At 45.6% G+C, this 22,545-nt stretch overlaps 1 protein-coding gene across 11 annotated transcripts; it reads left to right on the top strand.

The window, feature by feature from the left end:
• The first annotated feature begins 3,417 nt into the window (after positions 1 to 3,417).
• Positions 3,418 to 11,349, top strand: LOC309852618 (uncharacterized protein). Of its 11 annotated transcripts, XM_082709662.1 has the most exons (6): positions 3,855 to 4,150; positions 5,057 to 5,207; positions 5,751 to 5,787; positions 6,348 to 6,439; positions 8,764 to 8,857; positions 9,601 to 11,349. In XM_082709662.1, the coding sequence occupies exons 5-6, from the start codon at positions 8,818 to 8,820 to the stop codon at positions 10,833 to 10,835; spliced, it is 1,275 nt and encodes a 424-aa protein (XP_082565788.1). In that variant the 5' UTR covers positions 3,855 to 4,150; positions 5,057 to 5,207; positions 5,751 to 5,787; positions 6,348 to 6,439; positions 8,764 to 8,817; the 3' UTR covers positions 10,836 to 11,349. The 11 variants fall into 11 exon arrangements, 10 of the variants coding, with proteins under 10 accessions (XP_082565785.1, XP_082565788.1, XP_082565792.1 ...); XM_082709659.1 differs by lacking the exon at positions 6,348 to 6,439 and having other exon boundaries at positions 3,418 to 4,828; XM_082709666.1 differs by lacking the exon at positions 5,057 to 5,207.
• Positions 11,350 to 22,545: the final 11,196 nt, after the last annotated feature.

The raw sequence follows: 22,545 nt of genomic DNA, 5'->3' as shown, positions 1-22,545 counted from the left end.
TTTGTCCAGTGAAATAATCAAAACTGTGATAAAAAATAAAAAATAATTTAATTAAAATAAAATTTAGTACACATTATAACTTAGCCTTCTTTGACCTTACTTTACAATATTTTTTCATTTAAAAAATAGGTGGTAAAATAATGCACTTCCAATTTAGCAATATTTAAGGGTCAAAACTAAGAAAGAGTCTCTCCTTGACCAAACTTTAGCCAGGTTCCTGTCAGGAATCCTATTCACAACTAGACCTCAACATTTGGACTTCTGCGCCCATCTTTGCATTGCCCAGTTTTAACAAGAATCTTATTAAGTTGCTTTATCCAGAAACCATCCCTGATTAATAGCTGATAACCCTTGATATCTGATCAAATTGCTCATCCTACCATCCCCCAGATGGTACTGATCACCTTTGCCTGCTTTCAGCCAGAATCCCCCTTACCCCTGAAGTTTTTTCTCAGTACTTTTCCATCCACTGACTCCCACACTGCCTCTTGGCTATGAACCAAGTTGTTCATACTCTATTTGGAATTGAGCCAAGTTCTATACTGGGCTCTCTTTCCACTATTACAACAGTTCCTGATTAAAAGCTGGTTTTGCTCCTTTACCTACTGTTCAGCTCTGGTTTTCTTTAATAGATCATGAAAGTTATCATTCTTTATGAAGTAAAACTGAGTTTTAGAAAAGTGTTTTGTTGTTGGTACTTAAAGGAAACTTTCAAAGAGTTCCATTTTTATTTAACCTTTATTTTCCATCTTTAAATAATCACTTGGGATGCCTGGGTGGCTCAGTTGGTTAAGCGTCTGCCTTCAGCTCAGATCATGATCCCAGAGTCCTGGGATCCAGTCCCATAACCAGCTTCTTGGTCAGCAGGGAGCCTCCTTCTCCCTCTGCCTGCCACTCCCCATGCTAACTTCAAAAATATAATACTTGGTCTTTAAAAAATATATGTGGCTAAATGTATATTTCTGTACTATGTCTATAACTAAAATTGTATTAAAATTAATTTTATTATATATATATATCTAAATATATATAGATATCTACATAGAGATATCTATATATACAGATATTTATAGATATATATAGATATCTATATATCTATATATTTAAGAGAGAGGGCATGGGAGAGGCAGAGGGAGAGAAGGAGAGAATTTTAAGCAAGTTCTACACCCAGCACAGAGCCCAACATGGGGCTCGATCTCATGACTCTGAGATCATGATGTGAGTCGAAATCAAAAGTTGGATGCTTAACTGACTAAGCCATCCAGACACCCCTATTATATTTTTTGCAAGTATCTAATGTAAAATAGTTTAATGTATATAAAAATAAAACATATGCTTAACTTATCTAAATATCATGTTAATCCAATATATTTAAGCAGCCTGTTATGAATGATAAATCATAATGAAAATATTCTGGCTTCTAGTAAACTCAAGAGAAACATTGTATCTTACAGAGAGAGCTGTTCTTTTTCTTCATTAGACCATTGTCCTCTAATTGAAAATCTGCATGTTTTCTTTAGGGAGTTTAACGTGTGTTAATATTTTTTATTGGCTCAAGGTTTTATATAAGCACTTAGTGGCTTACCTTAAATGGGGAGCGCCATTACTTAGAATATTGAATCATTTAAAGGTTTCCTGAAGAAAATTGCCTGCCCTAAATTATCCCAGTGCTAGGTACCAGGCAACTAGGGACCATGCTTATAACCCAAAGCCCACTGGAATTATTCAGACTAGCCAGTTTTCAGCTGTTTGCTCCGCCCTGCCTTGCCTTTCCTGTAGAAAACACAATACAGTCTCACAGCTAGGCCTTCCATTGGCTCCTGCATTGTGTCCTAACCAAAACCTATGGCCTGTTCCCTCTGTGGCGTTTTGTGGTATGCTATGGCTCTCATTTCTAGGGAAATGGTGAATAACATTAAACTTTTCTCTCAGTGACATTGACCTATCCATGTTGTCACTAAGTCACCTTTATAAACTAAGACATGGGCTCAAATCAGCCTCCCTTGGCTGTATAATGCTACATGTTATACCCCATGTCTTGGTGCCCTCATCTTTCTTTTCTGTTGTGCCTACCACATTCTAACATTGTACATAATTCAGTATATATTTTGTATTTCTTCCTCTATCTTTCTTGAATATGTAGAGTGTAAGCTCCTTGAAGGCTGGGGTCTTTATTTCTTGTTTTCAATTTTTTTTTAAGATTTTATTTATTAATTTGACAGAGAGAAATCACAAGTAGACAGAGAGGCAGCCAGAGAGAGAGAGAGGAGAAGCAGGCTCCCTGCTGAGCAGGGAGCACGATGCGGGACTCGATCCCAGGACCCTGAGATCATGACCTGAGCCGAAGGCAGCGGCTTAACCCACTGAGCCACCCAGGCGCCCTCTTGTTTTCAATTTTGAAACATGCCCTTAAGATAGTGCCTAAAATTCAGTAGGTGTTCATTGAATGTTTGTTAGAGCCGTGAACACACATGGTGTTACAATATTCTTGTTCATCTTCATCATTCTGGCAACACTTTTTTGTTTTGTTTATTATGTTTTGGGTGGGCAGCAAAGCAAGGTTTATTGAGTGATAGTACAAAGCTCCCAAAGAGGGAGGGGACTAGAGAAGTTTGCCCTTTGGTAACACTTCTAAATATTTGAATTCTCCTTCAAAGTAGATATTCAACATTTACAAGATATTCAACATTTTCAAGAATGGAAAGAAATTACATTTTGGAGACTAAACCTTCCTGTATTCAATGTTTCAGACCCCATGTATGCTCAGCCTCATTCTCTCACTTCTCAGACTTTGATGTTTCCAACTTAATTTTTGCTGACATCTTAACCGTTTTCACTTGTCACAGATGTGTCCCCTGGGAGCCATTTTTTTAGTATATTTGTGCATAACCACAGAATTATATTACTAGCTTTCAGTAATTTAAACAATTCATAAATGTTTTCTTTCTTCCTTTCCTTCCTTGCCTTCCTCCCTTTTTCTTTCCTTCTTTGCTTTCCTTCTTTCCCTCCTTCCTTCCTTCCCTTCTCCTCTTTCCCCTCCCTTGACCCTTCCTCTACTCTTCTTCACCGTTTACCAAAAATAATCTCCAATCCCAATTCAGACACTGTTCTGTAATTGCAAGTGAAGTGAAAATCACTTCCTAGCAAAGAAATGAGATCATGATGCTCTAAATTTTTATTTGTGGGTCAGATGGTCCCCTTTGCACATTTACTGCCACCAGCCCTGGCACATCAAAAAGCATTTATAATGGCCCTTTTCAGATGGGCGGCATATTCCTAGAGGGAAATCAGTATATCTCAGTTTTAGGCTGAGGAGCGTTTGAATTACAGGGTGCTGCACCCAGGCTGGCCACCATTAGCGCCCCCACCGGTAGGAAAGTGCCTTCGTTGGCAGATTAACCCTTCCCAGAGTCCGCCCTGGCCCTGTCCGCTGACCTGACCTCTGATCCTGGGTCCCTGACCAAGCCAAAGAGCCCAAAACCGATTTAAAGCTTCAATCTACATGGATCTAAAAAACAGCAAGGAAATACGAGTGGACTGTGAGTGGACTCAAAATGATATTGCACATGATATGTCCGTGTGGTTTTGTGGCTTTGGGGAATATCTACAAGAACGCTCCCACACTCTTCGGGTACCCACCTCCAGCGGACTACAAGGTACCGAACCAGGGCCAAAGCCCCGTCCCGTCCTTTGAGCCTGGAGGCACCATTTCCCAGCGTCCCTCGCGGGAGCACGCTGCCCAGCCCCAGACCCTGCCGGGAGAACTCCGACGGTCACGAGGGCCGATTCCCCAGGGAAACTACAGTACCCAGAAGTCTCTGCGCAGCACGGACGCGGCACCATTAAAAGCGCGCAAGCCGTCTGGGCGGGACTTCCGGCGTCTTCCTCGCGGCGGACATTTTGTTCGCTCCTGGTGGAGCTCTCGGAGCGGAGCTTTGGGAACGCCAGTACGGTTCAGAGTGATCGAAGCTGAAAGGCACGGGAGGAAACCTTGTGTACATTGCAGAAAAGCTCGGGGGTGGCAGCAAGCGCGAAGTCTCCGCGGCCAGGGCCAGCCCACGGCTGCGCGTGAGTCCCGACCTGGGACTCCTCACGGGTCCCTGTGGTCCAGATTGTGATGGCGGCGGCCGCGGTGATGGATCCCGCGTAGGTGGGTACTTTGTTCCCTGGACCCTGAGGCGTTTCGGTCCTTCACTCTGAATCACGAAGTCACGGACGAGCGGCGCCTGTTGAGGTCGATGCAGCTCCGGCTCCGGTGTTGTGGGCCGTGGGGGCGTTGGTGTGGGGAGCCCCTTCCTAGCAGCCGGTGCGGTGAGCCGTCGAAGTGTCCCTGGGGGACCGACGATCAGGAGCAAAGGCTTGGAGGCGCGGCTGAGTCGGAGGACTCAGGAAACCGGGCCCTGGGGTTTGCAGGGAGCCTAGAAGGAGAGCGGCGGCCCTGCGTGGAAAGGCTGCGTGAGCCGAGGGTGCCCTCGGGCGGACCACTGGGAGCCGTGGGGGAGCATGATGTGAGCTGGCTTAGGCAGGTGGGTCGCGGCGGGCTGGCTGACCGGCGAGGAGACCGCCGACTCCCGGAGTGTTGTGGCTGCACCAGAGCTGCAGCGGGAGGTGGGAGGTGGAGAAGGGGATGGTAGAGGTGAAGCCGACGGGATTCTTGTCGCGTCGGCTAACGGCGGTGCGGGAAGACCGAGTGGAGGGCCGGAGCAGTTTGTGTCTCGGGGAATGCATTTTGGACGTTGCCCATGGGCATCTGGCCGTGCGTCAGGGATTCTGGCGGGGGCTGTGTTGGAGACCACTGAGGGATGAGGCCCCAGGTCGAAGCCTGGAGGTGAGATGCGCAAGAACGATATTAACGGTGTTTTTATCTCAGGTGGTTCTTGAGGCGAGAGATTGGAGGGCGGGGGAAGGGGTCATCCTTCATCCCCTCCAGAGGGAAGCATGGGAAGGAGTTCTGGCTGGTCTTCGCGGGAGGAGAGGACCCTGGGTTTTAAGGAGCCCGGCCTGAGCCGCAGAGGCAGGCGTGACGCGCTATCTGTTTGCGGTTCCGTGGACTCAGCAGCGGCACGGCCTGTGGAGGAGACGAAAAGCCAGCCTCAGCCAGATCCAGGGCCCTGGTACCCCAGTTCCCCAGCTCTCAGGCGAGCAGAGATCATGGACATCTCTCATGAGGGGCCACCAGCAGGCTCACCTTCGGGGGTGTGTACCAGGTAGGCTGGTTTGGTGACAGGACTAATGCACTTGGCAGGTGTACAGGCCTTTAAGATTTTTAGATGGATAGATATGATAAATTTATACTCATGATGCTTAATAGTGGTTGAGGTGCTTGCCTCTGAGTGTTTGATTAAGATGGAAGTCTTAAATACCACGTTTTCTTAGAAGATTAAAAATAAATCCTAAATATCAAAAACCTATCCCTTCATTTGCTCCAAAACCATTTGGAAAAATGTGAATGAAGCTTGTGGACAGTAAAAGCTAATTCAAGGACCCTTGCTTGTACTAACGGTGTTTGATACGAGCAGTAGCCCTGTAGGGTGGATGCCACTGTTAGCCCTGCTTTACAGAGGAGGATACTGCAGCACGTCTGTTCATGGACGCCTATCTGATGGGAGGCAGCACTAAAGTCTTAACATCTGACATTAGACTTTCCGAAATCATCCTCACCAAAGGGCAGGGCAGGAGTTAGGGCCATAGTTCAGTCCCCAGTACCCCACTCTGGTAACCTGCCACTCTCAACTCCTTCTCTTTGCCAGGTTGCCCTGATGGTAGCAGCACTGGGGATCTCTATAGGTGAGTGCAGAGCATGCAGGTCCTCATTCATCACTCCCCACTTGGCCATGATCTTGGCAACCCCAGATGGCAGATGGTGGTGTCTTAGGACTCTTCACCTACCCTTACACTTGATGTTGAGTTTGGGGATGCTGGTGTCACTAACGGTCTTTTGCCTTGAATTGAGTGCAGTGGGGTGAAGTGTGGAACAGTGCCCCAGACACAAGAACCAGCATGTGCAGAAGCATCACTTGAGGCTTAATCAAGAGTATTTAGGGAGCCTCGGGTCTCCATTATGTCTAGCTTGATCAGAGAGTAGTATTCAACTCTGGAATGGCACCTTGTGGAACTGGGCTTCTGTTTTGAGAATGGTGGGAGCCATGGAAGGTTTGGAGCAGAGGAGGGAGTCATCTGACTCTGGTCTCAACAGGCTTCTTCTGACTGTACAGTGAACAAGAGACTTTGGGGTGAGGAAGGAGCACTGTTTATGATGGCTGGACTAGACTGGATGCTCTGGAAGTGTGGGACAATTGCTTGGATTCTGGTCCGTCTTTTGTTCGTTTTTGTTTTTCTTTAAGTAGGGTTAACCAGATTTTCTGATGTGGATGGTGAGAGAAACAATGGGAAGAGTCAGGGATGACTCCACAGCTTTCAAAGTTTTGGGCCTAAGCAGGTATAAGGATGGGAAAATTTTCCATTGAGATGGTGAAAAGTTTGGTGGTGGGAGTAACTTTCAGAAGTAATACCAAGAATTAAATGGCTTTGTGGGGCGCCTGGGAGGCTCAGTCTTAGGCATCTGCCTTCAGCTCAGGTCATGACCCCAAGGTCCTCGGATTGAGTCCTGCATGGGGTCTCTGCTCAGCGGGAAGCCTGCTTCTCTCTCTCCCTCTCCCACTCCCCCTGCTTGTGTTCCCTCTCTGGCTGTGTCTTTCCTAGTCAAATAAATAAATAAATAAATAAAATGTTAAAAAAAAATTAAACTTTGACCATGTTGAATCTAAGTGGAGGTATAGGTAGACAGCTGGACACATAGGTTTTGATTTTAGAGGAGGGATTCAGGTCCACAGGGTAGCAGTCAGTATATGCATTGGAGTGGAGCTGCTTATCAGAAAACCTTTATGTCATAGTGGCAGTGCCATTAAGGGTCTGGAAGGGGGTGGACACAGCAGCCTGAGACAGGAGTCACCTAAGAGAGAGGAGAAGGGAGATTGGTGTCCATGGTAGAGGGAGAGAGTAGGATTTGGCAGGTGGTGAAGTCTTCCAGAGAGATTATGGACAAGAGATGGGTGCTGGAGTAGAGAGCAGTGTTAGAGATGAGATGAAAGTGAGGCCAGAGCAGCTGCTTTCCCTTTTCGGTTTGCTTCCCAGTTATTTATAGTGACTTCATGGGATGTGGAAAGTTTCAGTCAAGCTGGTAGATGAGCTCAGGGGCAGAGTGGGCCAGCTGGCAGAGTAATTGCTTGCAGTAGAAGGACAGGGGGTATGGGCTTTGAATGAGTGTTTAGTGTTAGGGGTTAAGCCTGTTGAAAATATAGTATCCTTAGTATGTGACCACAAAGTCAGAAGGGGCTAGAATTACCTGGTATCTGTATGTTGTTCTGGATTGCTGAAGTTGAATCAAGAAATAGGACCAGGAAGGGAATATTTAAAAGCTGGGTTCAGGGGGCCCCTGGGTGGTTCCGTCATTAAGTATCAGCCTTCCGCTCAGGTAATGATCCCAGGGTACTGGGATCGAGCCCCACATCGGGCTCTCTCGGCAGGAAGCCTGCTTCTCCCTCTTCCACTCCCCCTGCTTCTCTTCCCTCTCTCAGTGTGTGTCTCTCTCTGTCAAATAAACAAATAAAATCTTAGGAAGAAAAAAAAAAAAGCTGGGTTCAGCGTTACATGGCAGTGAGGACCCCCTACTGGAGCCAAATGTGATCTTGGATGATTAACCAGGAATTCTCTGGATGCTGTGTGCAGATTTGCATGTGGGAGATGACCTATGTTGTGGGTATTCGTAGACTTGAGGGAGCTATGGTCTAAAAAGTGATGTGTGCTAGAGATGGAATCTGAATTCGTAGTGAGGGCTTTAGGGAGAACTCTGAGCTCATATTTGTATATGAGAGACATGATCTCTAGACCTCAGGGGAACTAGCTAGCAAAAGATCTGTCCGTCCCCCTCCTGTTGTTCTGGGCTGGACAAAATGATTACTAGGAAATGGGGAGAGTGAGTAGGCACCAGTCACAAGGGCCTGGTATCTGGCCTAAGTTGGGGAGCTGGGGAGGAAAGTGAATGTGTGGTGGGTAGACCAAGATTCCTGGGGAGAACTGCTGTCCCTGTGCTTAGTCGTTGGCTTTATGCAGGGTCATGTGACTTTGAAGGATGTGTTTGTGTATTTCTCTTGGGAGCAGTGGGGACTGTGTGAGAAGACCCAGAGACCTGTGTCACAGTGCAGTGTTTTCTATGCTTTGTGCTTACGGTCTTTCTGGGTAAGGCCCCCCCACACCCCAGTTTTCTGGGCTTTGCTCTACTCTTTCTTCCCTTAAAGGTTGCCCTTTTCTTCGCATAGCTGTCATGGGCACTGCTGTTTTCCTTCTCTAAGATAGATTTTCGGGCTGCTGAGGCTCAGCTGTGTATTGCCTCCTTTACTCCCTATGCTCCCCCACCCCTGCTGCCCCAGACTATCACCAGGAAGGGTTTGAGGGTCAGGGATTAGTAGTCAGCCCAGTGGACTACCCTGCTGCCCTTTCCCTGACTGTATGGCTCTGCCTACATTCATAATACCTCTGTACTCTAGACTCTGCCCCTTTTCTGTAATTGGCATTTTCTTGGGCCTACCTGTGTCATGAATTGCTGTGATGGTCACTGCTGTGAGGCCCAGTGTGCTGATCTTGCAGAAACATTACTGATGTTCATTTTGTAATATTTAGTTGTCTTAATATCCTGTGGTGAGCTGCTCTGGGCCACAGCTTTCCTCCTTGCCCTGTCTTTCCTCTGTGATTTGTTTCTTCCAGATCCTTTATGGTTCCTGAACTTAGTAAGGGAAAGAACTCAGTGCCTGAGAGGTCATGACTCTAGCCATGGCAGGAGGGACGTGGACAGGCCCTGGTGAGTGGGAGCTTGGGGAGGGTGTAACTTCAGGGTTGGGTTCAAATAATACCAGAAGCCTGTCCTTGCCCCACTCCTATTTGGTGCCTAGGTTATAAACCGTACCTGTTTCTGTCTTTTTCTCCTCATTCGGGACATTCTACACACTTGTCATTTTTTTTTTTAATTTTTATTTTTTAAATTAGGAACATATAATGTATTATTTGTTTCAGGCGTACAGGTGTGATCCATCACACTTGTCATTTCTGGTCTGACCTCTGACCCAGGGCTGTCCACGCCCTCTCACCAGTGCTCTCTACTGCTCCTTCTGCAGTGCTCTTCTGTGTTGGACAGTGTTCACGTGCCCTGAGACATACATATGTCCTTAAATGACTCCTGAATACCACTTGCTCATTTTAGATCCGATTTCCCAGGCCTAGACGTACATTCTGTATAGTGCTCACCAGTAGCCAAGGCCCTTCTAAAAATCATTTGCAGAAGAGTAAATTGGACATTTCTGCTTCCCAGTTCTCTCTGAGCGCACCCTGTCCTTGTGTCTTTGTCCCTTGGGAAGTCTTTCTCATTCTATCACTGTTTGAGGCCCAATATTGCAAAGCAGCTTTTTCTTTAACCTCATGCCACATCCGCTGTCCTGCCAACAGCCCCATACACTAAATCCTGGGTATACTAGACACATCTGCGATGGGGTTGCTCCTTCCCACCAAAGTCATCATGCACTTCAACAGCATTTTTTCTGCCTTCAGGTTGTTGGTGTGCAGTGGAGGATGAAGAGGCGCCTTCTGAGCAGAGCATTTCTTTAGAAGTGTCACAGGATAGTATCTCCAAGGCAGGTTCATCAGCCCAGATGGCTCACCCTTGTGACACATGTGGCCCCGTCTTGAAAGATATCTTGCACCTGGATGAACACCAGGAAACACACCAAGGACTGAAACCTTACACATGTGAGGCATGTGGGAGACAGTTCTGGTTCAGTGCAGACTTTCTTCAGCACCAGAAGCAGTACAATGTAGAGAAGCCCTTAAGAAGAGACAAAGGCAAGACTTCATTTGTGAAGAACTGTAGAGTTTGTGAAGAACCTCACCTGTCAGAAAAGCCTTTACGATGTGAGGAGGAGAACTTCCAGGCCAGTTTGGGCAGTCACCAGCAAAAGGCTAGCCACAGCAAGAAGAAGACAAGGAGCACCGAGAGCAGGGGGGCCTCTCACAGTGGACATACACATTACAGGTGCAGCGAATGTGGGAAGGCCTTCAACCGCAAAGACACACTCGTCCAGCACCATAGAATCCATACTGGAGAAAGGCCTTACGAGTGCAGTGAATGTGGGAAAGCCTTCAGCCGCAAAGCCACCCTTATCCAGCACCAGAGAATCCATACTGGAGAAAGGCCTTACGAGTGCAAAGAATGTGGGAAAGCCTTTAGTCGCAAAGACAACCTTACTCAGCACAAAAGAATCCACACTGGAGAAATGCCTTACAAGTGTAGTGAATGTGGAAAATACTTTAGCCATCACTCCAACCTAATTGTACACCAGAGAGTTCACAATGGAGCAAGGCCTTATAAGTGCAACAATTGTGGGAAGGTCTTCAGACACAAATCCACACTTGTTCAGCATGAGAGTATCCATACTGGAGAAAATCCTTATGTTTGCAGTGATTGTGGGAAATCCTTTGGCCACAAATACACCCTCATTAAACACCAGAGAATTCACACTGAGGCAAGGCCTTTTGAGTGCGTCGAATGTGGGAAATTCTTTAGTCGAAGCTCTGACTTTATTGCGCACCAGAGAGTTCACACAGGGGAAAGGCCGTTTGTATGCAGCAAGTGTGGAAAAGATTTCATCAGAACATCTCACCTTGTTAGGCATCAAAAAGTTCACACTGGAGAAAGGCCATATGAGTGCAATGAATGTGGGAAAGCCTATAGTTTAAGCTCCCACCTCATTCGGCACCAGAAAGTTCACACTGCAGGGAGGCTGTAGGCAGGCTTTCAACGCAGCGGGACTCATAAGGAGAGGAACTCTGCGAGGACCCTTTGAGAGGAGGACATCAGTGAAGTGTTGTTCCTCCTATACAGCGTTAACACCTGAGATGGGTTATGAATGCCAGATACAGGGAAGCTCTCGTGGGTTGCATTGCACTTTGAGACAGGTCCTTGCCAGATTTGCTACTCAATACCTGTGGCGGACACCCATCTTAGCTCTATCAGCGTACTTACCATAATGTCCTCAGGGAAGGTAGAATCCTGAATTAAATAAGACTTCTCATTTCTTCCCCCACTGACTGATTAAAGGTGTGGACCTTACTGTACGTCTTTAGCCAAGAGGATCTGAGCTGTGTTCTGGCTTACAGAAAAGGTTTACTTTCTTCTGGACACTGTTGGTCTCATGTGGTACTTGTGACAGATTTTCCAGTCTCCAAGTCACCCATCCTGGAGAACTATTTGTCTTGCGTTGCTCTGGTTTCTGTGATAATAAAGACCTTTTTCTTATTTAAGCCATTGTTAATCTTGGACATTGTTTTTACTGTTTGGAATGGTTTGAAAACACTTAGGCCCTGCCAAACTGAAGAGATAAACAGTGGAGCAGGTGGATCCTCCAGTTTCCTGTGCCTCAAATGGAAGAGCAGGTTGGCAAAGAACCATTCTCAGTCCAGTTCTGGTGTTGCTGACAAAAGCTTTTTAGGCAAGAGTTCAGGGCCTGATTTTGGCTGGATTTCAGAGTTATTTGAGGGCCCAGACATCACCCTGAGGGTGGTATGGAGGAAGGTTGTAACAGCCTTCAATATGTTTGGCAGCAGCATGCAGTGAATGACTTATTTCCAGGATATGTGCCATATTCCACAGCACTGTTGAGGGGAAGCTTTTCTGAGAACCTGCCAAGCGCCATAGGCCCTGAAGGCCAGAATCTGATCTGGTACCCAGGTTGGCTACAAGACTTGCCATCCCAGGAAGGAAACAAAACCGATACAGAAACACTGGGTGTGAATAATTGGGTTTGGGGAGACTGCAGCAAATGAGAGTAGATGTGCCCATTTAAAAAAAAAAAAAAGCCACAAACACTCCTGGCACTGTGGCTGTATGAGATGGAGCTGCCTGGGAATTCTTAGCATCTCCAGGGCCATGTCACTGTAGCATCAGGGTCAGTGGCAGAGCAAAGAATGTCAAGTTTATAGATGTCTGTACCTCCGTGGGCTCTATACCTTGTGTCTTTGCTACATGAGCAAAGAACTCTGGGATAGACATTGTGGTCCAAGGATGTAGATTTTGTGACCAACCAGAGCTTTTGGTGACTCACTTGGAAACCGCATTCAGTGCTTGCCTATTTTGTTGCTGGGGAAGAGGTTCTCTTTACAGGGCATTTGGAGAAAGAAGGTAGAGTCACTGTATTGATGCTTAATCTGGTTTTCCAGTAGAAGTGGGAGACCCAGGTGTTGCAGTGGAATCAGTTTTTACAGTTTCACATGCCATATACTGCACATACATGAAGTGTGCAATTTGTAATCCTTAATATCTGTATAAACGTAAGAAATCACCCAGCCGTTGTATTGGGCATATCCACCTCTAGAGTTACCTCATGGCCCTTCTTAAATCCCTCTCAGTGCCTTTCTATCCCTTCCGTGAACAACCACTGATTCACTTTCAGCACAGATGAATTAGTCTTTTCTAGACTCTGTAAGTGGAATCTTAGAAGTTTATTAGGGTCCACTGTCTTCCAGGCAACATTATTTGGAGAATTCGTTGTGTAAATAGTTCATTCTCTTCATTACTGAGTAATCCTCTGGATATCCTGCGGTTATACCCCTTTATTATCTTTGTGTGTGTGTACAAAATGCCGGTTTTATTGAAGCTCAGGGACAGGACCCGTGGGCAAAAAGAGCGGCCCTTTACCTTAATTAACAGCCCCCCACCTTGCAAATTCTAAGTATTAAAAACAGCTACTGCAGGGGTGCCTGGGTGTCTCAGTGGGTTAAAGCCTCTGACTTTGGCTCGGGTCATGATCCCAGGGTCCTGGGATCGAGTCCTGCATCTGGGTCTCTGCTCAGCGGGGAGCCTGCTTCCCCCTCTCTCTGCCTACTAATGATCTCTGTCTGTCGAATAAATAAATAAAAATCTTTAAAAACAGCTACTGCAAATATTAATGTACAAGTCCTTATGTGGACACTCAGCTAAGCAAACATTAAAAGTGTGGCCTTGCTTATTGTTTATGGTAAAATGTGATAGGGAAGAGAGAAACATACAGAAGAACTATTACACAGAAAGACCCCAAGATTTATGATTTGGGAAATTCTTATTTCATCTTAATTGCAGAAGACATTGAAATGTAGCTATACAGCCTTTTGTAGTATCTCAGCAAGATCCAAAGACAAGTGTATTTAGTCATGTAAAATTTCTTTGAAGACCAACCCAGAGTCCATCTAGGAAATTTAAAGTTATCCCTTGGCCATCTCAGCAAAAGCCAAAAAATTGATAGAGGATTATCCGGGGAAGGTGGGGTGGGGGATGTGTGAACCAGCCTCTTGTCTAATGGAGTGAATCTCTGTGGTATATACAGAGGAACCACAAAGTTCTTGAAAATTCCTTTCTACGAGAAACACCTTGGATCTTAAAGGGACAGAATATGAAATTGGGACCTTCAATATTCTGCACACATGAAACCAGCTACGAAAATTACTAAGCTGCAAACCTTTGTTACCTGTCATAGAAAAGGAGGTAGAGGACAGTAGAATACAGGATGGGGACCTGAGGCCAGAGTCCTGAACTATAGAAGGTTTTCCCAGGCTTTGATACTTCATGTAGTTTGCTAAGCTTGATTGCAGAATTTCTTGGAACTTGTGGCTACTTTTTCATCCCCCCCCCCCCGAAACAATGTATATAACTATCATCCTATTTCTCTTCCACTGTCTTATTTTGGGAGCAAATACCTCGTCTTCTAGCTTTACAGATCTGCAGACAGAGAGGGTGTGTGCAGGGTGGACTATATCCAGAGCCTTGGCCATATCTGATTTAGACAGTTAAGGTGATGAGATTTGAGATTTGGGGGCTGATGAGATTTGGGCATTGAGTGGCTACTGTAACGGAATGAGACATTTTGTGATCTTGGAATGGGTAGAATATATTTTCCAAGCAGGACAGATAGGAATCTGAGGACCAGACAGCAGACTGTGGAAAATAGGATCACCGCTCCCAAAGATGTTGGTGCCCAATCCCCAGGACCTGTGAATGTTCCTGTAGATGGTGAGGGGGGCTTTGCATGAATAATGCACTTCGTGATGATAATTACCCGGAGGGCTCAATCTAATCACATGAGTATTTATTTTTATTTTTAAAAAGATTTTATTTATTTGACAGAGAAAGCACAAGCAGGGGGAGCAACAGGCAGTGGGAGAGGGAGAAGAGGTTCCCTGCTGAGCAAGGAGCCTGATGGGGGCTCGATCCCAGGACCCTGGCATCATGCCTGAGCTGAAGGCAGATGCTTAACCGACTGAGCCACCCAGGGGCCCCTCACATGAGTCTTTAACAATAGAGAACCTTTCCATCTGTAGGAAGAAAGAAACAGGAAAGTCAGACAGGGCTGTATCAGGCCCTTTGATGTCCCATTGCTGGTTCTGAGATAATAGCTAGGAGCTAAGTTGAGCACCATACCTCTGAGAGCCCAGCATTTTCAGTCCTGGCTCAGCAAGATCAGAGTATTGAGTAGTCCCACAAAGAGCCCTTTGAAAAAATTGTTTGACTTTACAGATCACCTCTTCACAACCAGGAAACGCCCTGGAAGCTTAGAAACAAACCTCAGTCCTACAACCATGTAGAACTGAATTCTGCCAACAGCACCTACAAGTAGGAATCCAAGTTCCCAGAGCCTCCAGAAAGCCAGCCTGCCATCTTCGGGAGCAGCTGGAGCCCCAGGGACTGGAGGAGAGCCCCAGTGGCCAGGACACTGCATCAAAGGTGTGAAGGAGCTGGAGCCTGCCAGGGTAGGACTTGCCTGCAGAGATGCTTTGGTTCAGAGGGTAAGGAAGCCAGAGCCTTACATCCTGACCTGTTGGCTCAGAGGTGGGGTGTCGGGGGGTACCCAGGCAGAGTCCAGAGAGTGCTCTGGGCTAAGTGGCTGTACCTGTCTGGGCTCTCTGGCCCCCAGGCACCAGGTTCTGCTGCCTCCCACCTCTGCAGTCCCTAGCAGCCCAGCTTTGGGGCCTTCCATGTGCCCTGTTGGCCCAGCCTAGGAATTTCCTCCTCACCTAATGGCTCCTTGGTGGCAGCATTGACTCCCTGGACCTCTTGCACTATCAAGACACCCAGCCCTAGTGGCTGTCCCTGTTGGCCCTCGGCAACCTGCTCCCTCCATGGCCCAGCCTCTGTGCTGACGTCTGAACCACCATCCCCATGCTCTCCTCCTGCCCCTCCCCACCCCACCTCATCCTCAAGGCTACTTCTTTCACCTCCTTATGCACCGCTGCCTCCTCTGCCCCAGGCCCCATTACCCACCTCCTACCATCTGGTCTGAGGCTCAGGCTGCAGACCCCTGGGCCCTATCCCTGGCATCTCAAGGTTTTAGCTTCTCTCTGCCTGCTAAGACTGCTGCAAAATCACTCCTTCTCTGGGGCGCCTGCAGACTCTGGGTTAAGCCTCTGACTTCAGCTCAGGTCATGATCACAGGGTCCTGGGATCCAGCCCCACATCAGGCTCCCTGCTCAGTGGAGAGTCTATTTCTTCCTCTGCCTTCTGCTCCCTCCCCTGGCTCATGCGCTTTCTCTCTCTAAATAAAATCTTAAAAAATAATAATAATAATAATAAAAAAAAACTCTCCCTCTCCTTTACCCTATGACACAGAGGAAACACTGAAGTAAGAAGTGTAATCTGGGTGAGAGGAAATGTTCCAAAGGGCCCAGGAAACTGGACCTCTGGGTAATGAGATCATACTGGGGTAGGATGTGCAATACAATACAATACAAGAGGGCTGCTTCTCATGGGTACCAGGTAGGGGCTTTTCCCATCTCAAGTGTACCTAATTCAGGGTGAGTTCTAAGGAAGGAGGTATTTTCCTGGGCACTAAAGTGATTCTCTAGGAACAAGTGAAGGTCACCCTCTGGGCAGATGCTCAAGTCTTTCCATCAGAAAGATGGCTCTCAGATGGTGAAGGTTTCATTCTCAGCCTTTCGGGTGTTTTTTCTCTTCCTGGCAAAGACCCTCATTTCCTGTTTTCTGGTCAGTTTCTTTGGTCTTTGTTTCCTGTTGTTCAAGTATTAAGGAATTCTTCCAGAAATTTAGAACTAGCCACTGGGACACTGTTTCCCAAATAGGAGTGGAGCCCAGTGATTTCCTGCCCTTAGAGCCTGGAGACCAAAATCAGGGTATAAAACTAACGTGACTAGAATTTTGGTGTGAAAGGTTAGGGAGCTAGAGATGAGGGGGCACAGGGAAGGAAGAGAGGCAAAGAACTGAGGAAAGATCCACTGAATTGTTGACAGAACACCCTCGGGGTGTTTAATGCCCCCTGGAAAAGAGAGAGAGAGAGGGCACTGAACAACACTGAATTGTTGACTGTATCTGGATCCATACAAGTGTGAGAGTAAACTGTCCGAAGTTTAGACAAGTACCACTAGAAGACAGTATATCAAATAATTCAGCTCATACAGGACTGGGAATCATTTTTGTTCTTATCTGCCGGTGTGGAAACACCTATTTTACAGTATACAGAACAACAGGTAGAATCCTTGGAAATCTATCACCTAGATAGTGGGACTTAATCAAACACGGGCTAAGATTTGCTCCGGACCCACCCTGAAAAGAATTAAAAGCAAACATTCAAAGGAAGAACTGCTACCATGTACCTTTACCTGAAAGCCATGACAAAATCTGACACTAAAGGGAGACAAGCAAATGCAACACTCAACAAGGTAAAATTTATCTTGTCTGGCACCCAATGAGTGAGTTACTGGGCACACAGAGGAGCAGGAATATAAGACATACAGTGTATCAGGATTTTAAAAAGTGGAAACATGCACAAAAAGTGACTGAAATGATAAAACTAGACAAGCATGTTAAAGAACTTTTATAAATATCCTGTGTTTTGGGGCACCAGGGTGGCTCAGATGGTTAAGCATCTGCCTTTGGCTCAGGTCATGATCCTGGAGTCCTGGGATCCATCCCCAGAGCAGGGAGTCTGCTTCTCCTCTCCCCGCCAGCTGTTCTCTCTCTCTCTCTCTCAAATAAATAAGTATATAGATAAAGATATAGATATAGATATATAGATGTATACATCCTGCATTTGTTCTTGGAAAGATGGGGAAAACAACTTGATTAAGCAAGAACTGAATGTAAAAAACAGATACATGGTGGAATCTAGGGTTTTCTATATATTGTATCATGTCATCTGCAAATAGTGAGGATTTTACTTCTTCCGTGCCAGTTTGGATGCTTTTTATTTTATTTTATTTTTTGTGTTGTCTAATTACGTATGGACTTCTAGGACTATGTTGAATTAAAGTGGTGAGAGTAGACATCCTTGTCTTATTTCTGACCTTAGGGGGAAAGCTCTTTGTTTTCACCATTGAATATAATGTTGGCTGTGGATATTTTATATAAGGCCTTTATCATGTTGAGATATATTCCCTGTACTTTGTAGAGGGTTTTTATCATGAATGGATGTTGTACTTGGTCAAATGTTTTTTCTTTTTTTTTTTTTAGCAGATTCTTTTTTTAGGTTTTTATTTGTTTATTTGACAGACAGAGATCACAAGTAGGTGGAGAAAGAAAGGGAAGCAGGCTCCCTGCTGAGCAGAGAGCCCAATGTGGGACTCCATCCCAGGACCCTGGAATTATGACCTGAGCCGAAGGCAGATGCTTAACCCACTGAGCCACCGGCGCCCCTTCAAATGTTGTTTCTTCATCATTTGAAATGATCATATGGTTATTATCCTTTCTCTTATTGATGTGATATGTCATGTTGATTGTTTTGCAAATACTGATCCATCCTTGCATCCCAGGAATAAATTCAACTTGATCTTGTTGTAAGATTTTTTTTTAATGTATTGTTTGATTTGGTTGGCTAATATTTTGTTGAGGATTTTGCATCTTTATTCATGAGAAATATTGGCCTGTAGTCTTTTTGTGTGTGTGTGGTGTCTATGCGATACTGGCTTCACAGAATGAATTTGGAAGAGTTTCTTCCTTTTGCATTTTTGGGAATAGTTTGAGAAGAATGGGTATTAACTCCTTTAAATGTTCGGTAGAATTCATCTGTGAAGCCATCTCTTGTAGGCAGCATTTGATGGGTCTTTTTTTTTTTTTTTTTTCCCTGTTACCCTATGTCTTTTGATTGGAGCGTTTAGTCCATTTACATTCAAACTAATTATTGATAGGTATGTATTTATTTCCATTTTGTTACTGTTTTGTAGTTCTTCCTATGGATTTTCTTTGATCCTTTTTTCTGCTCTTTCATGGTATGTTGGCTTTTTTTAGTGACGTCCTTGGAATTCTTCCTTTATTCTTTGCACATCTATTAGTGAGGATTTGTTTTCTTTTTTAAGATTTTATTTATTTATTTAACAGAGAGAGAGAGAGAGAGAGAGAAAACAAGTAGGAAGAATGGGAGAGAGAGAAGCAGACTTCCTGCCAAGCAGGAGCCCAACGCAGGTCTCGATCCCCAGGACCCTAGGATCATGACCTGAGCCGAACGCAGCTGCTTCACAGACTGAGCCACCGAGGTGTCCTACCCTTGGCCTTTTTGTGACAAAACAATCATTCTTTATTTTTTAAAAACATTATTTCAAGGGGTGCCTGAGTAGTTCAGTCAGTTAAGCATCTGCCTTCAGCTCAGTCATGATCCCAGGGTCCTGGGATCAAGCATGGTGTTGGGCTCCCTGCTCAGCAGGGATCCTGCTTCTCCGTCTCCCATTCCCCTTGTTGGTGCGCTTTCTCCGTCTCTCTCAAATAAATAAATAAATAAATAAATAAGTCTTTAAAAAGCAAACCAGAAAAAATCCCAAAAAACCTTCAGTGTCTTCTGCTGACCTTCCCATGATAACTTATCATTTTTTTAGATACCTAAACTAAGGCTGTCCTCTAGTTATTTCTGTTCACCTCACCCTCTTGGATAAGTCTATTTATTTATTTATTTAATTTTTTAAAAAGATTTTATTTATTTATTTGACAGATAGAGATCACAAGTACGCAGAGAGAGAGAGAGGAGGAAGCAGGCTCCCCACCGAGCAGAGAGCCCGATGCGGGGCTCGATCCCAGGACCCTGAGATCATGACTCGAGCCGAAGGCAGAGGCTTAACCCACTGAGCCACCCAGGCGCCCCTAACTTTATTTTTTAAAATAAGATTTTATTTATTTATGAGAGAGAGAGAGTGGACACGCAGGGGGAGCGGCAGGCAGAGGGAGAAGGAGAAGCAAGAGCTCCGTTGAGCAGAGAGACAAACGTGGGGCTTGATCCCAGGACCCGAGGATCACAACCTGAGCCGAAGGCAAATGCTTACCCACCTGAGCACCCAAGCACCCCTCTTGGACAACTTTACTATAAATGCTAAGAGCTATCAGTGTTATGCACAAATCGCAGACGTTTTTCAGGGACAGTCTCAAATCCCTGTGCAGATACGTCAGCGCAGTTATAGATGAAATGATAATTACTTTCCAGCAAGCAGGTGAGCTTGCTGAGTCTCCAACCTTTGACTTTTTGTCCAGCTGACCCCTTGCTACACCTGTGTGAATGCTGCCCCTCAGGTCATCGTCCTGGCATCAACCACTGATTTGGTAAGTAGCTATCTTTTTCAAATACCTGTTAGACTCTTAGAAGAAACAGAATCCATCTAAGCATCCCACATTTCCAGTGGGAAACAGTGTATGGATGAAAGCCTTCTGCCTGTGGGCCGGAACGTGGACCCAGAACCAGGCAAGGTGGCGGTGTCCTGAGGGCTCTGGAGAAACAGCTGTCCCCGGTGTCCAGCTCCTCTGAGACTGCCAGCATTACCCCTCCATTTTTTCTGTGCCCTGAAATCTCCTCCATCTTGTGGCCGACAAACCCACTGACCCTGAAAGTATTTCCCCTACGACTCTTCTCTGTAGACACAGAAAGGGCAGAGAGAGCATTTGGCAGCTCCAACCCCCAGGGGACGTTCGGCGTCCGCGAACACTCGGTGGTGCTGGCGCCTGTTTCTTCATCGCGGGGAGCCAGTGCGCCTAACTGGTCTGTAATGGAGCGTCTCCAGAATTCCCACCCTCAGTGGACCCTAGTATACTTACAACTCCCCTTTACAGAAATGATCTTCACAAACTGCAGCTTTGAACTGTGCTTTGGTGTCACTGTTCACTGAGTCGCGTCTTAGTCTGTCTGCACTCGCAGGGCCTCTGCGTCCAAGGGCGCTCCGGGAGTCGCCCTACCCGTCCACCCGCAATAATAAGGTGGCTTCTTATTCCTGTGTTCGGAGCTCTAATTGGCTGGGTGCTCTCCCCTCTTCCTGAGAGCAGGATGCTTTCCATGAAGGCCCACGTGGAAACTGATGAGCAGAGAGGAACTGAGCTTTGCCAGTCCTTAGTGGACGGATGGGATCCGTGACCACAGTAATTTCCAGACTCACGGGCTCAGTGGAATTCTAGGTAATGCAAACTTTGTTCATGTTCACATCAAGTCAACTGACCTATTGTCTAAATTCATTGCATGATTTAAAATAATTTGACTCAAAAAAGAAAAAATCAAATAAAAATCAAAATAAAATAATTTGACTCTTTCATTTCTCCCTAACTTAGTTTGCTTCATTAGTTAATTCAATATTTTTATCCTAAATGTGCTTCCCTCTTTCTTTTTAAAGATTTTATTTATTTATTTATTTATTTATTTATAGAGGAGGGAGGGACAAGCAGACTCTGCACTGAGTGCAGAGTCGGACACAGGGCTCCATCCCAGGCCACTAGATTGTGACCTGAGCCAAAATCAAGAGTCGGAGTCTCTACCAACTGAGCCACGCAGATGCCCCTCTCTTTATTTTAAGTGCTACTATGTAAATTAGAATATCTTCCAGAAAAGTTCTATATGTGCTGTGTGTGTGTGAGAGAGAGAGAGAGAGAAAGACAGAGAGTGAGACTGGAGTAGATGTTGCTCTCTGAAGCCATTTGCAGCTCCCCATGTCTCCTCTCTATACCTGTGGTGAGCACTGTTGTCACAGTGTGGGCTCTCTGAGAGGCATTTGGTTTACTTAGAAATACATGGTGCTTTCTCTCTTACTTGCCCTTCTGTCTTAATTAATCATTTTCTCATTAGCTCTATAAAATACACTCACTAAAGTCCCAGAATGCAAATCATTGCTTGGAGGATGTGTTGTCTCATACCCTCTGTTCCCACCATAGGGTCTTACATTTATCAAAATTCAGTTGATGGAGCGCCTGGGTGGCTCAGTCATTAAGTATCTGCCTTCAGCTCAGGTCATGATCCCAGGGTCCTGGGATCAACCCCACATCAGACTCCCTGCTCAGCAGGAGGCCCATTTCTCCCTCTTCTACTTCCTCTGTTTGTGTTCCCTTTCTCGCTGTCTCTCTGTCAAATAAATAAATAAAATTTTTAAAAATTCAGTTCATTTCTTTGCCAAATTCTTAATTCCAATGTTACTTTTAAATTTTATTATTTATTTAATATAGTGTATACCAGTGGAATGCAATTGCAAGTAAAAGTTTCTATTTAAGAGATTCCTTGGGGCACCTGGGTGGCTCAGTGGGTTAAAGCCTCTGCTTTCGGCTCAGGTCATGATCCCAGGATTCTGGGATCAAGCCCCGCATTGGGCTCTCTGCTCAGCAGGGAGCCTGCTTTCCTTCCTCTCTCTCTGCCTGCCTCTCTGCCTACTTGTGATCTGTCTGTCAAATAAATTTTAAAAAATTTAAAAAAAAGATTCCTTAAAAAAACTAGTGTTTGCTTCATCAGCATATTTCTTAAAAACTAACTAAATAAATAAAAATAAAAGATTCCTCACTTTAAAAATTTTAGATCCTTACAATAAAATTTGATCTGAATTAAAAGTGAGGGTTAAGGGCGCCTGGGTGGCTCAGTTGGTTGGGCAACTGCCTTTGGCTCAGGTCACGGTCCCGGATGTCCCGGGGTGGAATCCCGCATCAGGCTCCCAGCTCCATGGGGAGTCTGCTTCTCCCTCTGACCTTCTCACCTCTCATGCTCTCTCTCACTGTCTCTCTCACAAATAAAGAAATAAAATCTTAAAAAAAAAAAAAAAAGTTGGGACGCCTGGGTGGCTCAGTTGGTTGGACGACTGCCTTCGGCTCAGGTCATGATCCCAGGAGTCCTGGGATCGAGTCCCGCATCGGGCTCCCAGCTCCATGGGGAGTCAGCTCCCTCTGACCCTCTCCTCGCTCATGCTCTCTCTCACTGTCTCTCTCTCTTTCAAATAAATAAAATCTTAAAAAAAAAAAGTGAGGGTTAAAACTGTAAATGATGGGTCGCCTGGGTGGCTCAGTGGGAAGCCTCAGCCTTCAGCATGATCCTAGTGTCCTGGAATCGAGCCCCAAGTTGGGCTCTCTGCTCGTTGGAGAGCCTGCCTTCCCCTCTCTCTCTCTGCCTGCCTCTCTGCCTACTTGTGATCTCTTTCTGTCAAGTAAATAAATAAAATCTTTTTTAAAAAACTGTAAATGATTAGGATGTAATATATAATCTACGACATCCTGTACTCAGAAGATCTATGAAACATTTT

Source organism: Mustela nivalis (assembly GCF_964662115.1).
Source record: "Mustela nivalis genome assembly, chromosome: 18".
In the NCBI taxonomy this organism is placed as follows: Eukaryota; Metazoa; Chordata; class Mammalia; order Carnivora; family Mustelidae; genus Mustela; species Mustela nivalis.
The sequence above is the reverse complement of the archived record's forward strand: the minus strand, read 5'-3'. Positions and strand labels throughout refer to the sequence as shown.

What these genes read in the sequence shown, in the direction of transcription:
- LOC309852618 (XM_082709664.1), top strand. Translation starts at nt 8,818, where the DNA reads ATGACTCTAGCCATGGCAGGAGGGACGTGGACAGGCCCTG. An exon ending in AGGGACGTGGACAGGCCCTG is followed by an intron (nt 8,858 to 9,600) that starts GTGAGTGGGAGC and finishes TTCTGCCTTCAG; the next exon opens with GTTGTTGGTGTGCAGTGGAG.